The sequence below is a fragment of the Helicoverpa zea genome, chromosome 4 (assembly GCF_022581195.2).
Source record: "Helicoverpa zea isolate HzStark_Cry1AcR chromosome 4, ilHelZeax1.1, whole genome shotgun sequence".
NCBI lineage: Eukaryota > Metazoa > Arthropoda > Insecta > Lepidoptera > Noctuidae > Helicoverpa > Helicoverpa zea.
This window is the reverse complement of record NC_061455.1, coordinates 10,921,999-10,936,916: the sequence shown is the minus strand read 5'-3', so window position 1 is coordinate 10,936,916 and position 14,918 is coordinate 10,921,999. Positions and strand designations below refer to the sequence as shown.

At 32.5% G+C, this 14,918-nt stretch overlaps 1 protein-coding gene and 1 long non-coding RNA gene across 7 annotated transcripts in view; one reads left to right on the top strand and one right to left on the bottom strand.

Annotated features, from left to right (window-relative positions):
- Window positions 1-2,187: 2,187 nt before the first annotated feature.
- The window catches only part of LOC124629918 (neuroendocrine protein 7B2), a 31,127-nt gene continuing 18,396 nt past the window's right edge, over window positions 2,188-14,918 (bottom strand). For 4 of the 6 annotated variants that reach the window (XM_047163588.1, XM_047163585.1, XM_047163586.1 and 1 more), the window contains exons 2-6: window positions 7,339-7,429; window positions 6,830-7,053; window positions 5,244-5,401; window positions 4,662-4,846; window positions 2,188-4,348 (exon numbers count right to left, since the gene is read on the bottom strand). In XM_047163588.1, coding sequence (XP_047019544.1) covers window positions 4,274-4,348; window positions 4,662-4,846; window positions 5,244-5,401; window positions 6,830-7,053; window positions 7,339-7,422 — 726 coding nt within the window. In that variant the 5' untranslated portion in view covers window positions 7,423-7,429 and the 3' untranslated portion in view covers window positions 2,188-4,273. Of the gene's footprint in view, window positions 4,349-4,661; window positions 4,847-5,243; window positions 5,402-6,829; window positions 7,054-7,338; window positions 7,430-10,643; window positions 10,667-14,918 lie in introns of all 6 variants that reach the window. The other 2 variants (XM_047163590.1, XM_047163589.1) reach the window with 2 other exon arrangements.
- Window positions 8,156-9,350, top strand: LOC124629921. Its single transcript, XR_006984359.1, has 2 exons — window positions 8,156-8,403; window positions 9,042-9,350. It is a non-coding gene; the product is annotated as an uncharacterized LOC124629921 (long non-coding RNA).

Below are 14,918 nucleotides of genomic sequence, written 5' to 3'. Positions count from 1 at the left end.
AATAAATATTAAACTATTAATTATTGCACTTGTAATTCATTCAATTTCATATTTTGATACTTTATTCTGTTTTTTTTTATAAGGGTAAAATTTATTTGAATCAATACAATTTTTCTGTTATTTTTTTTCAGTGACACCTATGTGTTGCCACGCAATAAATTAATATTTAATCACGAATTATTGCACTTGTAATTATTAACAATAAACTCTTAGCGCCATCAAAGTTATTAGTATTTTAAATAATATTATTGCACGCGAATCGAGATATATAATTAAAATATAATAATAAGAAAATTTATAACTCTATAAATTATTACTTTTTATATACTCTTTAGTTCGAAGAAGTTCCAGCTGGGTACATTATTATTTTACATTTTTTTATATTATATAGGTAAGAGATTTTATATATATATATTTACTTGAAATTGTAGTCAGTTGAGATATAACTAGGAACTAGGTGACTCTGAATAATGCCAGTCGGGATATATACCGTTCTTTCGAAAGGTATTTACATTATATTGACCTAATTTACAAGATGAAAGTTACACCTCAACGTATAGAAAGACAGGCGTATGGAAAAATATATCTATTTGTTTATAAAAATATAATCCTTTCTTGTGTTTATTTGCTTTTCTGGGTTTTTTACAAAAATATATTTCTGTCAACTTATTTCTAAGATTATATTTAAACTATTTATTTACTTAAAAATAGCATGTAAAGTTCTGGTATTCTGTAGTAGGTACTCGAAACGAGTTCTCCGAAAGAAGTTGACATAGACTTTTCATTGTTATTTTCATAGTGAATATTCCTACTCGCATTAAGCTATTATTTCTCGATTTTATTCCCTATAAATACACGCTATATCAATGACTAGAGATACTCCGAGGATTTGGCCTTGAGGCTCGCATCTTAAAATCTAGAACTACTGAAGTAAAACTGTATTTATGTCGATATACTTAATTTATTTTATAGTTATTTATATTAATATATTCTAAGCTGTGTGCGTCGTATCTATGCAAGAGAGGTGATTGGTAATATGCGCCTTTTGATTCTAAATTATAAATTTAAACTTTTATAATAAATAATTTGTATTTCCAATATTTTTGATAAATAATTTTGTATCTGATTTTTACTTGAATTTTTTGTTATTTCTGTAACTAATATATACCATAATAATTTTATTTATTTGCATAAAATGTGTTTATTTTTCTCAAAGTCTTCTTTTAATATAATCTTGTTGATACTTTTATTTATAAATGCGATAGTTTCATATAAATAAATTGTATATTTTTTTATTCGAGTTTAATACTTTAATTTATAAATGCGATAATGTCAGATAAATAAATTGTATATTTATTTTATTCGTTTGTTTAATATTTTTTGACTAGATTTTTATTATTCTGAAGTTACGGATTTCCCGATGTTATCCGTAATTATGTTTTGCGCGCAAGCCTTCTAAGATTCAGAACATGAAAGCCGTGCTTTTTGCGTCTTCGAGGCGACTCTTTTTGGATTATGATAAAGTACACATAAATATATAACTACTTATTACTAACATTTCTATATACATGCTACTGAAACTTGGTACCAATCTGAAGTACCGATTCAATTCTAAACCTATATACTATAACCTATATATAATATATATATCAGATTTTTATTTTACTATAATATATTTACTCGATAGTATTTTTAAACGTCCGATATTTAAATTTTGCAAAACATCTCAGTTATTTGGTTCAAACTAAAATGCAATCTATTGATTTTGGAGCCATCAAATTATAATCATCACTCTTCCGACTAGAAAAGATTCCTAGAATTAATTTTATATGTTTAAAATATAATAAATAAATATGTACTATTTTCAAATAATTATAAATATAATTTAATAACTGTTTTATATTCGAATTAAATGATTATTTTTTTAAAGTTATAAATACCTATATCTATAGAAAGGCGCCTGTATGTACATGCCTTTCGCTTTGTCTTAAAAATCTATGTTAACGCTCAATGATGCTTTTTTGTTGGATATTAGCCATTTTCATGCTCACCAAAGTAAATTATAGCTAAGCTTACATATTAGTAATATAGTTAGTGCCAAAACTCCCTAGGTTCTGATATTTGAAATGACTTTTTATTAGAAATTAATATACTATGTGTTGTGAAACAAAATTCTTCTTTTTTCTCTTTATGAAATATTTGGTTTGATAATCTTTTTGATAGTTGTATTTTAGTAATAAATGAATAATATTTGTTTATAATACAATCTTCATCTTTTTCTGAAGTTGGTTAACTAGGGAGCACCTATTAACGTATTTACAGCATACTTTGTTTTCGTGAACCGGTTGCGATGAAAGATTTTTTTACAAATTAATCCTAATCTATAAATAAACTTAAGTTTTAATAACTTTAAGTAGTTTATTTTAAGCTTATGTTTATATCTAAGTGCAATCCTTGTACATCCGTAAGGACATTCTACGTAGGACACTTCAACAAAACTATTGCAAATCAATATATGAAAAATAATAATTATAATGAGTGTCCATACGACTAAGGATATTAACGATTATATATATATATATTACATATATATTTTTGAAATAATTTCTTCACAATATATAAATACTAAGGAAGACATTTATTGGAATTATATCTATAAGTAGTTATTTTTAACCGTTATGACGAAATTTTCCCTATATTTTTTGAGATATATAATATTGATTATTGTTTTGTGATCATGGGAATTTAATTTTTTAAATAATATTATATTCTAATTATTAAGTCTAAACTACGGTTTTCGATAGTATGTAACTATGTATATGAACTCTAGCTGACGCGCTCAATATGAAAAATAAGTTATATACCTATTTGCTTTTTATATAATTTTAAATTTTCATACTGTCTGATACATTATAATTTGAAATGAAGAATTCAAAATCTCATCACAGCTTACACTGGAAATAGATATTAAATTATTTCATTTCTATGATTAAAAAAAAAAAATCAGCAGCTACTTATGAATTGCGCGCCAGATTGATTACATTAGGTATTTTTAAATAATGCAATTAAATTGCTAAGGTAGAATCATATATACATGCACAAATGTTTATTCTTTTTACATCAATAATTTTTAAATTATATTAATTTCAATGTTTGGATATTATTTATTATATTTTAATTAACCTAATGTTGGCGCCGTATGGGAAAGAAAATCCATCAAATACCTCATTATTAGCTCTTGTCTTTAAAAGGCAATTTTGTCCCACATCAAAACCACAAATTCCAGTGTATATTATGTGGCATTCTAAATTGTATTACTTCAATACTTCAATAACACTATTTTTATGTTACCAGGTACCTTTTGATTTCAAACTACTTCTTGCTGTAGAAAGCAGTGGATGCGGGTTTCTGAAGGTCGAGCAAAGTGACAATCCTTGGGGGAGACTTTTGTCATGCAGTGGAAGTCTTTCAGCTGACACGAAGACGATTTACGTAGGTTGTTGGTTCCAAATAGATACCACTTTTTACATGAGCTAATAAATGTGGTACATTTTTGTACATAATATACTAATTTGACTTAAGATACTAAAGTAATAAGTGCTCTTGGAATCCATATGTAATAATTATATATATACACGAATTGGCCCTTAATTAAATTAAAAAAATATAATTGCACAAAAAGGAAATGCTACTTAATCGAAATTGTATTGGTGTCATTAAAGAATCAAGGCCTAAATAATATAAAAAAAGATATATTTTATTTACCGTGTAATAAAAATAAAATATAATTGTAGCTTGAAATTAATATTATAATACAGCTTAGTAAAGAGTAAAATGACGTATGTACAACTAACGAAATTCACAGCTTCAACGTTTATACTTATTATGACGATTTTCACGAATCACAAGAATTTATCCAAATTATTTATTTCATTTTAATACCGCTTGAAGGATTTTACCTCCAAGAAATCAAAGAAGCGAAAATAGAAATTTAGGAGACAGTTTATATTTGGATTACAAAAATATAATTTTATATATCAATCGTTTTTTTTACCAATACCATTTCCTTTCTCATGTCATGTCTATCCATTTGTGTGTCTGTAAAGATGTTTCAACGACATACGTCCGTTCTAAATGAGGTTGTAACAGAACTTACTATTAATATAAAGACAATAATTATGCCAAAAAGAGTGGGCTAAAGGTGATACTACGCCCACATTCCCAAAAGGTAAATACTAACTAATATAGTATACATCTATTTAAGACTAGAGACTTAGTACACATTGACATCAAAACCTTTTTTAGCTGCGATCGGTAAACGTTCGCCCGTCAGATAAGGATTTTCTTCCTGGAAAAAGAAAAACAATATTAGAACAACGAAGCCACATAACACACATATGCACGTAGCTACAGCTCATGATAATACATTTTTAAGACTCTCAAAATACATTTTGTGAAAATTATTTTGTATAATTTCCATTTAATCAGTAAAGACAATAAATATTTGCTGATGTATATATTTTTTTCACTGGAATAATGTCCAGTTAGAAAAAGACTAGTCTTCACGTCTGTATGTCTATGGTAATAACCTCAAAAAAAAAACAACTGAAAATGTCTCAAGATTCCTTGTAAAATTATTCCAAAAATCGAGTCATACTAACAGCAGGCTTATACTTCTTCGCGGCGACACTCTTGTGGTGCTTCGGGAAGGGGAGATCGAGGTCTGCGCCGGAGTCGGGAGGGCAGCTGAACATGTGCTCTTCGTCACACATGCATCGCTGCGCCAGTTGGTACTCCCGACTGAATGCGGCGGTGTTCTCGAACTCGCTGATGCAGCCTTGGTCTTCTGGTAGAAAAAGGTGATGAGTGAAGAATAAGGAGTAATGTGAATTACTGTACCATTTGCGCCTTGATATGAACTTGAAATCACAAGTTTAGTATATAGGGCCTAATATGTCAATATCGAAAACGAAGAAAGCAAAGTCGAAGTAGGAAATAAGAGTCTAACATTTAGATCACGGTCAGGGTACCATAGGCAGTCAGTGAAGACATGTACCTATAGGTATAAGAAGGTTCTGAGGGGAGACAGTTACAGTAGACCATCCGTCTCTATACTGTTACCAGACTCATAAAGACTCTTCGTCACCCGAATATCTGACCCAAGGGTCACTTCCTGACCCAGTCACACATAAGATTCAGGTGGGTAACAATCAAATATTCATGCCGTAAGGCGAGTGACCTACCAGAATATCCAACGGGGCAAGGATTAGGCGGGTTGCAATAGGCCGGCAGGACTGCATCAGTCTTCACGCGCTGCCGGTTGGCCACCACTCCTGAGGGTTGAAGGCGCTGCTCACCCTCACCAGCGCCGCCGGTCACGTACTGATGGCCCCACAACGAACTGCACAAGTATGGAGACGGTGATTGGGAGATCTACAACGCCAGCTTTTCCGGCTCAGTTTTTCTCGCATAGCAAAAGTGAGCGCATACGAGCGACATATACCGATATGCAAAATTTGTCGCTCGGTTTTTAACGTTATTTTTTGTACTGATAGTTTTAATTGTCACCCGCCCCTAAGAATCGAACGGTGTGGCTCTGAAAACTCGATTGGAAGATCCGCCAGTGTGAAACTGCTGTTAAGGTTCAATATGTTTTCAGTAGCCTTACTTATAGTTCTAAAGCATTTTAGGTTTATGCGAATGCATGAAATATTTCTTTGGTGAATTTTAGTACAATAAAGAGGTTATGGAAAGCTTGATTGTTTGTATTATTTATTAGTATTTTAACAAAATAACACTAAAGTAAGATACCTAGCTCGGCTATTGTTTAGCTGGCTTGCTTTAACTACAACCTTATAACATGTGTTTTAGTGCCTACATAAAGAGATAAATAAAGAAGAATGACATTGTACTATGAAACGTCGTATAAATGAGTAATTGAGGTTAAACATTTTACCTAAAGATATAAACAATTGTTTAAACGATTGTTCTATTTACTAGCTATATTTAATAGGATCTTAGCACAGTTAAGTTTATGGTCAGAGCTAAAGGTCTTATTTCAGTGTCAGAAGAGATAATATTCTTTTCATTTGCTATATTTATCCAAGTGATGGTTAGACGATTTCTCGATTCATCAAAAGCAGACATTTCGACTACTTTATTCCGACCTCTTTCGCGATATCTCGACTGGCATACGCGATAAAGTCTAATGTGAATGATGAAGCCGCTGCCAAAGCGGAGAAATAAATGTCGATACTCGTAAGCTATAAATAGCTTAGCTTGCGGTATTACCGTACCTCAATGGGATTGTCTAATCGTGTTATCCGTCAATCTTAATGTTGTTAATTCGTTCTAATTTCTTCGTCTAGACTTGATTTGTCTTTTTAAATTAGGACAACTTTAGATAATGGACCAGTTGTATTGTTATTGAGTGTTTGCACGTTAATAGTTTGTTAGTTTTCAATTGTTCTTCAAGATGGTTTAAATACAAAACAATTGAACCACGAAAGGTTAAAAGATTTTTAGGTGCACTATGAAGAAGTAGGTATTAGTTGGTTGTTGGATTCTATGTTCAAGTGCAAAACAGCTTGGAGTTTGAACTCTTACACTAAATGATAACCCTTATTCCTACCTTGTTTTGGAACCAAAAACTAAGATAGTAAAATATTGGTGTACAAAGAAAATTATCAAGCTATCAAATACTTCATACAGACCTATTAATTAAACATACCATACAGCACATCGCCTGTTAATGTGTCAAGCTCAGAAGCGATCGAAGTGGCCAAGTCCGCGACACACACACAAATATAGTTCCATATCATCAACAAACCTGTGCTGCAGATACTCCTGATCACGAAGGCTCGGATTCGGGTTCCCATCGATAAGCGAATCATAGTCCAACTGCTCATTCTCCAGGTCTTTACTGGCGCGGGCCATGAGCGCTAGATGGCGCTCACTGGCTGGATACTCCAGGTAGCTGGAAGCGGCATCGTTGAACTCCTTGCCCATACGTTCCACCACTTCACGAAGCAAAGCCTCCGTTAGCATATGATCCTGGGTGAGTGGAGGTGAGGTTAGTATTGGAAGTTTTTTAGAATGAAGGTTAGTATGGAGTTTTATGGAACTCTCCGGTTGGATTGCTGTCCTATCCAGCTATAGGAGCAAAGGACCTCTGGAGAGGGCCTGTGTCTGCGCAAACGTGTTTAGTAAATTCAATGTTCAAAGTAATATTAATTAATTATCTTTAATGCGTTAAGGACTGTTAAACAAATGACGATCAAAGTATCATTCGCTCTTATTAATAGATTGACTATTAATAATAATTGATGTCTCACAAACCTTTTCCCCAATAGAACCATGGGGGATAAAGCCCATGGCCCCTACGATGCTTATCGCCATAATTAACACTCCTTGCCGGTCCATTGCGAATCTGCAAAGAAGGAAAACATATCAAGCAAAAACATTAACATTAATCATGTTCTCATAAACCCAGCGATGACTTTCAAATGTTTCGGAAATCGTGTAAAAAACATTCATAATCCATCAGTATTAGCAATTAGTCATCTTTAAAATGCAAATTAAGAAGGTTTTTATTAATGATTTTGAAGTACAATTCATATCAATCAAACGATACATGACATAACATTATTGTTTGGTGATTTTGTAAATAAAAAACGAGTTGGTCCATTGTGTGAGGCTGCGTGGGCGGCAGATTAAGATGCTATCAAAATGTTTATACCGGCGTCCTTTGATCCGCTTAGCGTCAACTACGTAATTGATTTAATTATGTTTTAATTAGAATTTTGTGCACGTGCTTCTTATGTTGAATGATATTTTTTATCGAGGGTTTCTATGTGCTTTTCGTGCATAATCCATATTATGTCATATCACCAAGAAGAAACCAGTAATTTATAAACATCACACTTTGAAGACTTACTAAAATATTGTAGCAACAATAATGCAGTAAGTACCTATACATACCATTTAACCCTACATTGTTCTCTGGCATATGAGTAAAAGAGCGGCTACAAGGGAATCATCATCTACGAAAAGGCTAGACAGATGATGAAAAAAATACACTATCGGAACAAAAAGCATTGGTCACAATATTATCACTACATGTATAATCTATTTGCATATTATTCTGTTCACTTGATTCATTTAGATTCAGGTTTTGTCTTCCCACCGTCAGTCTAGTCAATTATTGTTGTTAGATCAATTTATTATTCATAATGTGTTCATTTCAATCTGTATATCGATGTTCTAATTACTTTATGTTATTTGAATGCTATTTTTTTTCATTTTTGTCTGCGCTTCCGAATAAAGCCGATAGCTTCCCTTGATAAATGGGCTACGTAATACTGAAGATATTCAAAACGGCATGTAGTTACTGAAATTATCACGGTAAAGCAACCATGTAAACCTTCATCGTAACTTATTTACAAACGCAAGTGAAACCCCGGAAACGACATCACACTTTCAATAAGCAAATAAAATCGTTTTTAGAATTGCACCAAACTGCAAGAAAGCAACGTTATAATAATACCAATGCATATGGCCTAAGCGCAGATAAAGTACCGGTCTGGGCCAGCCGACGAACATGGCAGACATGGCCTAGGCTCGAATCAGGCCTGTACGATGTCCATTCACTAGTGTTCATTCAAGCTTTCTACTGGCAAAGAGTAGGTGTGCAGAAGCGCCAGGCCATATATCTTGCCAACTACTCGAAAGCTACTTAGCTTATTCAATGATATGGAAAATATCCTTTCATTACTTAAAGAAGAGTAAACGTAAAATGTAGTTCGCACTTTAAAAAATAATGAATTCTATAACTTGTTTTGGATTGTCTACTAGATTGTCTTTGTCACTCCAGTGCTTCAAATTGATGAGTCTAAAAAATAAATTCAAACTGGGGTTATTTCTTCTAAGTGATTTAGTGTCTCAATATTTCTTCTTCACTAATTACTAATCTATTTTAAAAGTTGCTACTACCAGAAAAAGTAAAACTATATTATTTATTCTATGGTCTTTGCGGGATGTAGGGGGGCGGGGCGCACCTGCGCGGGCGCCGCTCGTGGGCGGACGATCAGTCGCCGCGTCCACGCGTCCACCGCCCGCGGGCCACAAGCAAGATTTATGAGAAAAAGGTTCAAGAAGCTAATCAATTAATTAGTTAAAGCCCTTTGGCGAAAATATTGTGATAAATTGAAGAAAAAGTTGGAGTCGAATAAAATTAGATATAATGTGTGTGTGTGTAATGTATAATTCTTGTCATGTAAAAGATACTTTTAAATAGTAAGAAGAATATTTTTCTGCAAAAATAAAAGTGATTTTCTAAATAGGACAATGTATTATGTCTTTCCTTAATACAACCTTCATTTTTAACTCGTAAAAAAGGTTGAAATAATAAAATGTATTCTTATTTTATTAAGCTTATTAATTACTTGCTATTTACTTGCAGTTAACCTTCTGCGATAATATCCTGTCTATTGTTTACACCTTTATCATTGTCAACCTATACTTGCATTTTGTTTTACATTCACTAACACGGACGATGCACCGATCACGATTTATTTTCACGAAAGATTTTTAATTTATTTTGAGAAAAGTAAGGAATTAATTAACGACAGGTTTTTAAGCGTTTTTTGTGTAGAGGAAAACATATTTTGTTCTAAGTATCTAGGTTGACCCTGCCGAAATAACCTATCTCTAGCTAACTGTTTCCTTACTACCATGATAACATTTTGTAAAGGGGTATGGCAAAACAACATAAAACATTTGAATACCTAAGTAAAGTCGTAATATTTCTTTTAGAATCGAAACTAAAAAGAATAATAAATCCAAAAGTATCTGAGGTCTTATCGCAGCATAAAAACTAAATATGTAGGTGCATATTTACCCTTATTTAAATTTAATATTAAAAGATACTGATCAAAATCAATAAGCTATAAAATGTACATAAAGCTACAAAAGTGTGCTTGGACCAGGGATCTGGGTAATGAGTGTGGGCGGCGTACGATTTTGCAAAATAAAAAAAGTAAAATCCTGTAAAAATGGATATCAGATTTTTTTTATTTCACGATAACCCTATATTTATAAGGTGAAGTTTTGTAGCCAGGTAGCTTTCTGAGTTTTTATGACATCAGCAAAAAAGAAGGTTTAAGTTTATGTTTTTAAATGGGATAAATTAGAAGTTACAGGTACCTATAGCTATTTCAATTGAACTGTGATCTACTGGTATGTTTCAAAAACCAAAAATCCATAAAACCAGAGTAGTGCATTGTTCAGTGTAAAACTAGGTCGATAAACTCAACGAACAATGTCAAACCGTTTAATCGATTGGAGCTTCCATTTCTAGATCGAATTAGATATAGCAATGCGGGGTTACACTCGATGAATGTCGGTGAGGTTTACAAATTGCAAAACTTCTATGTGAAATACTAACTTAGGATTTTCACCAACCAAACTAGCCTTCAAAATAAGAGGCTCTTAATGTATTTTCAATTCTTTTTAATGAATAATAGTTAGGATTATAATGTAGGGTTTAAGCTTACTGGATTCGTATCTAGCAGTTGTTATTTTAGCTTCACACAATAATTAAACAAAAAAATATCTAGCGTTCTACTGTCAAATGACAGACTTACGATTTAGGTAAGACAGTTGAAATCTGAAAAACAATATAAAAATTAAGTTCAACAAACTGCACACCACAAAAAATATTTTGTTATTTTCTTTTCTAATTGTTCTTAGTAAGTAATTAAATAATCTTGATAATTATTGTTATTGATTTGTAAATTCAATTACCTCCCTATTTCATTTCTGTCTCCACTCAAAACTGGAGTTTGTTAAATAACTTACACATTTTGGTTTACATAATTCGTTTAACACCAAGATCAATACCAAATACATAAATTACCGCAACACAAATATACATACATAACTCAAGTAAAAATAGAAGTGACAGATTAAATTAAACAATTGATCCCGGATCCCGGAGCTGAACGAGCGTAGTTCGCAGCCTGAATAATGATTAGATCCGCCAACTGATACACATCGATGACAAATAATGTGCTAAACTTTAACTCTTTGTAGAATGAAGATGATAGATAACAGTTTGGGAGAATACTGAGGTGTTACGTGATGAAAGCTGTTATGAATACGTAATATCTACTAATATAATTTTGATCCACAAGATACAAGCTGCGCTTAGTTTGTGGCTCAACAACAATGCAAGGTATGTAAAGTTACTTTTTGTCAATAAACATTGTTTTATTTAATTTATTTTTTAAAATAAAGTAGGAGAAAGTAAACAAGTAACATAAAAAAATATTAATTTTGATTTGATTCCAATCATTGATTTAATATCTAATGTTTCTTCAAGCCAGAGGTTGAATCCAAATATCTGAAATAATTACTAATATTCACGAAAAATCCAAGAAACCTTATCAGGAAATACAAATACTTTTTTAACAAATAAACCGAGAAAATTTAAAGCAAAGTTTTTGTTCAGTTATCCTCCATAATTGTTATTTTTCTATAATTAACAACAATAATATCTAAAACCGTTACGTCCTGTAAACGTTAATTACTTGTGACACAAATGCCTCTGCTGTTGCATGAAATTAAAGGGCGGGACAATCTAGCCGTTTAATTGAGATTTATAAACACTTTACAGTCCATTGTACTATTTCTAAGCGCCGTTAATTAATGTCAACAAAGTCACAGATCAGAGGAATGTGAATAGGAAATAATTTTTTATTTTTTATTTATTTATTTATTTATTCCTTTATTTCAGGCAACTAGGGCCCATAAAAATACAAATACACATATATCGTACATTACAATACTTATAAACTAATACATAAAAATTCACCATATCAATATATATATACAATACTATATCTATAAAAACTTAAACATACTATATATAAATAACATACTATAATTTTGATTGACGTTTATTTGCCGTCTAACTGTTGCTATGATTTGTAACTTAATAGTTTAATTGCTTTATTTACGAATCAAGAAAATGGCTAGGCAGATATTTTATTAATCAATTTATAGGTACTTAAAATACACATAAAACTAGCTACACAATTCAACTTGTTGACATTTACTTCCACTTGGAAACTCGGAAATAAAACAAAATGCTATCAGCATTTTCAAGTTCAATGACCTCATTGGATTACCAGGAGTGATAACGCAATGTAAACTTTATATGCATTGGAGAAAATGTCATCATTCCTTGATAAGATACCATAAGCTTTCTGAACGCTATTTAAAAGTGTTAAACCCTTAAAGTTCTAAGCTACTTTAAAGCCACGTTTTCTAAAATTTATATAAATTGTTCTTGCTTGATATAGGGTATAATGTGAGACGTATCGACCGGAAAACAATGAAATATGCATACGGATAAGACTTAAATAGATCGACCAATGATAGCAGCCCAGTGGGCGGAGAAGGGTGGGTAGACGCCGAACGAAGGGGAGGCGGGGGACGGGGTAGTTCCTAGGAACCCTATGAAAGCTGGATTTTCATCTGCGCACTAAACGGAGCCGGAACTGCGCAGGTCTAGACCGAATCAATAAAATCTAGGTACCTCACCTGTATTGATTTAAATAGACACCCACTAGCCGTTTTCCCGCGGTTTCACCCGCGTCCCGTGGTAACTACTGCTCGTGGATAATGTAGCTTTTGAATGGTGAAAGAATTTTAAAAAACGGTCCAGTAGTTTTTGAGCCTATTCATTACAACCAAACAAACAAAGTTTTCCTCTTTATAATATTAGTATAGATTTATATCTCTATAGGTACAAAAGTAATGATAGGTTGTTCCTACATAATTGGCACATAAAATTGACATTATTCCCTTGACGATTAAGCAATTAAACTCAGTATGTTCGCAAGGTACTTTGAAATTACGAAATTGCAGTAATTAAGCAATCCTGTTTGAATAAGGCTTGATAAAAGGGAATTATTTATTATTCAACAATATGGCATATTTTCATATTATTTTTGACGTGCTAGTCATATAAATCAAATATTGAATTGATAATGACTCTATTAGGTGAATAGATATGGTTGGATTAACATACCTTTAGTAATGGTTCGTTGTTTGGTTTATGAACTAAGTATTTATCTCTGTTTGAGTCAAAATAAAACTTATCTCGAGCCGACTTGTTGCGTTCAAGACGCGACGAATGCTTCAGGCTTTTTCCCCAGTCCAGAGCTTTTCCGACTATTGATCGTGAGCTATATTAAACTCTATTGCTATGTGATAGAGTGCTATATCGTTCGCGGCCGTGATAGAAGCCTCTGTGCAACGCGCAGGCGCGAGATATTTCGAGATGTTTCCGTATCTGAAGGTCTGTGAGGCGTACTTAATTAAATTTTTCATTACCTCGTCATACTATTATTCCGCGGTAGTTAATTAATATGATTTAAATAATATAAAATTATATAAAAAATATGTTTAGAAAACAAGAAAAAATTTGATTTTTAGAAAGTTTTAATTGTTTCTAAAAAATATAATAAAAGAGTTGATAATTTCAATAACTTACACGAACTCTGACTAAGCTCGCAACTATTATGATAACGGCCACTGCAAAGTACATTATCACTTACAATTTCAGATTAATTTCATAACAAATTACTAGTCCGATTAAACACCATATTTAACCATACAAATTTTCACCACCCGGATAACTTTATTCATTCGAGTATTAACTGTGAATGATGACCTGCAACTCTCTTAATGCAAGCCCGGTTTCAGGAACAAAGGATCACATCTGTCAGTTGCGTACAAAATTGAACTTTATTACCACTGGATAGAGTTTCCTGTTGCGTGTTACCGTATAAGAGGCTTTTGGGCAACGCGCAAGCGCGGGAGGCTGCATTCGATTGAAGCCTAATTAAAAGCTATATCTAGGATATGCGTATATGAAACGCAGATTTTCAGATATATGAGAAAATAAACCTATGGTTGGACAATCAGAATCGGTATTAATATCTTAAATTATATGCAATCTGACCGTGATCAAGTAATAGTAAAGATATATTTCTATTTCATCTATTTGTTAATCTTTATTAAAGTATTTTTCATAAAATATTTTGTAAGACCCGAATCAAAATGGTGGCTATAAAGTTTTCTGTAGGCGCGCAGCAAACTCAAGGAAAAAAGCTGTTGCATTAACATTTGTTTATTTATTTATTGTTACTGCTTCTATATTTTTAGAGCCCCTGTCCAACAATAAATAACATGAATATCAAAAAAATCAATGAAAAAAAAAAGCCAAAATATTCAATGAAAAACTCACATGTATCCTTAGCAGACTTGCTATTATGACGATGAGGCAAATTGCAAAATACATGAACCCGTTTTAGTCAACAGCTTTAATTCGAAAAAAACTTTCACTCAAAATTAAAATTTCAAACTGGCGATTGAAAATTTATGACGCGGTATTTTTCACTGCACCGTAAGTAGGTGAACAACAAGCAAAATTGATATTTATTAGCTGCTAGATAAAGTCTTTATTTGAATGCAACAGCGCAACAAACTAGTCAACGCGGAATTGTTGCACAAAGTGACGCGTTGCTCGGTGCACAACTATGAAGCTTGGGCTGGGAAACGCAACTATCGATCGCGTGCTATATTCGACCTTATTTGCTAGGACATACAGCAGTATGTGGCGTGGCAAGTTGTTAGAGGCTTCTGTGCAACGCGCAGGCGCTCGCTGCATCGAGTTGATGCCTAATTTAGAGCTCTGTCCAGGGGCCTAAGTACCTATCTGAAGTGAATATTGATTGAAGCTTGATGGCTGTATGTACGCTATACATCAACCTGTATGTCTATGTTCAAGTTAATTGAATTGGTATCGAAAACGGAGGTTCTCAATGTGGTTTAGGAGACAAGACTTATTT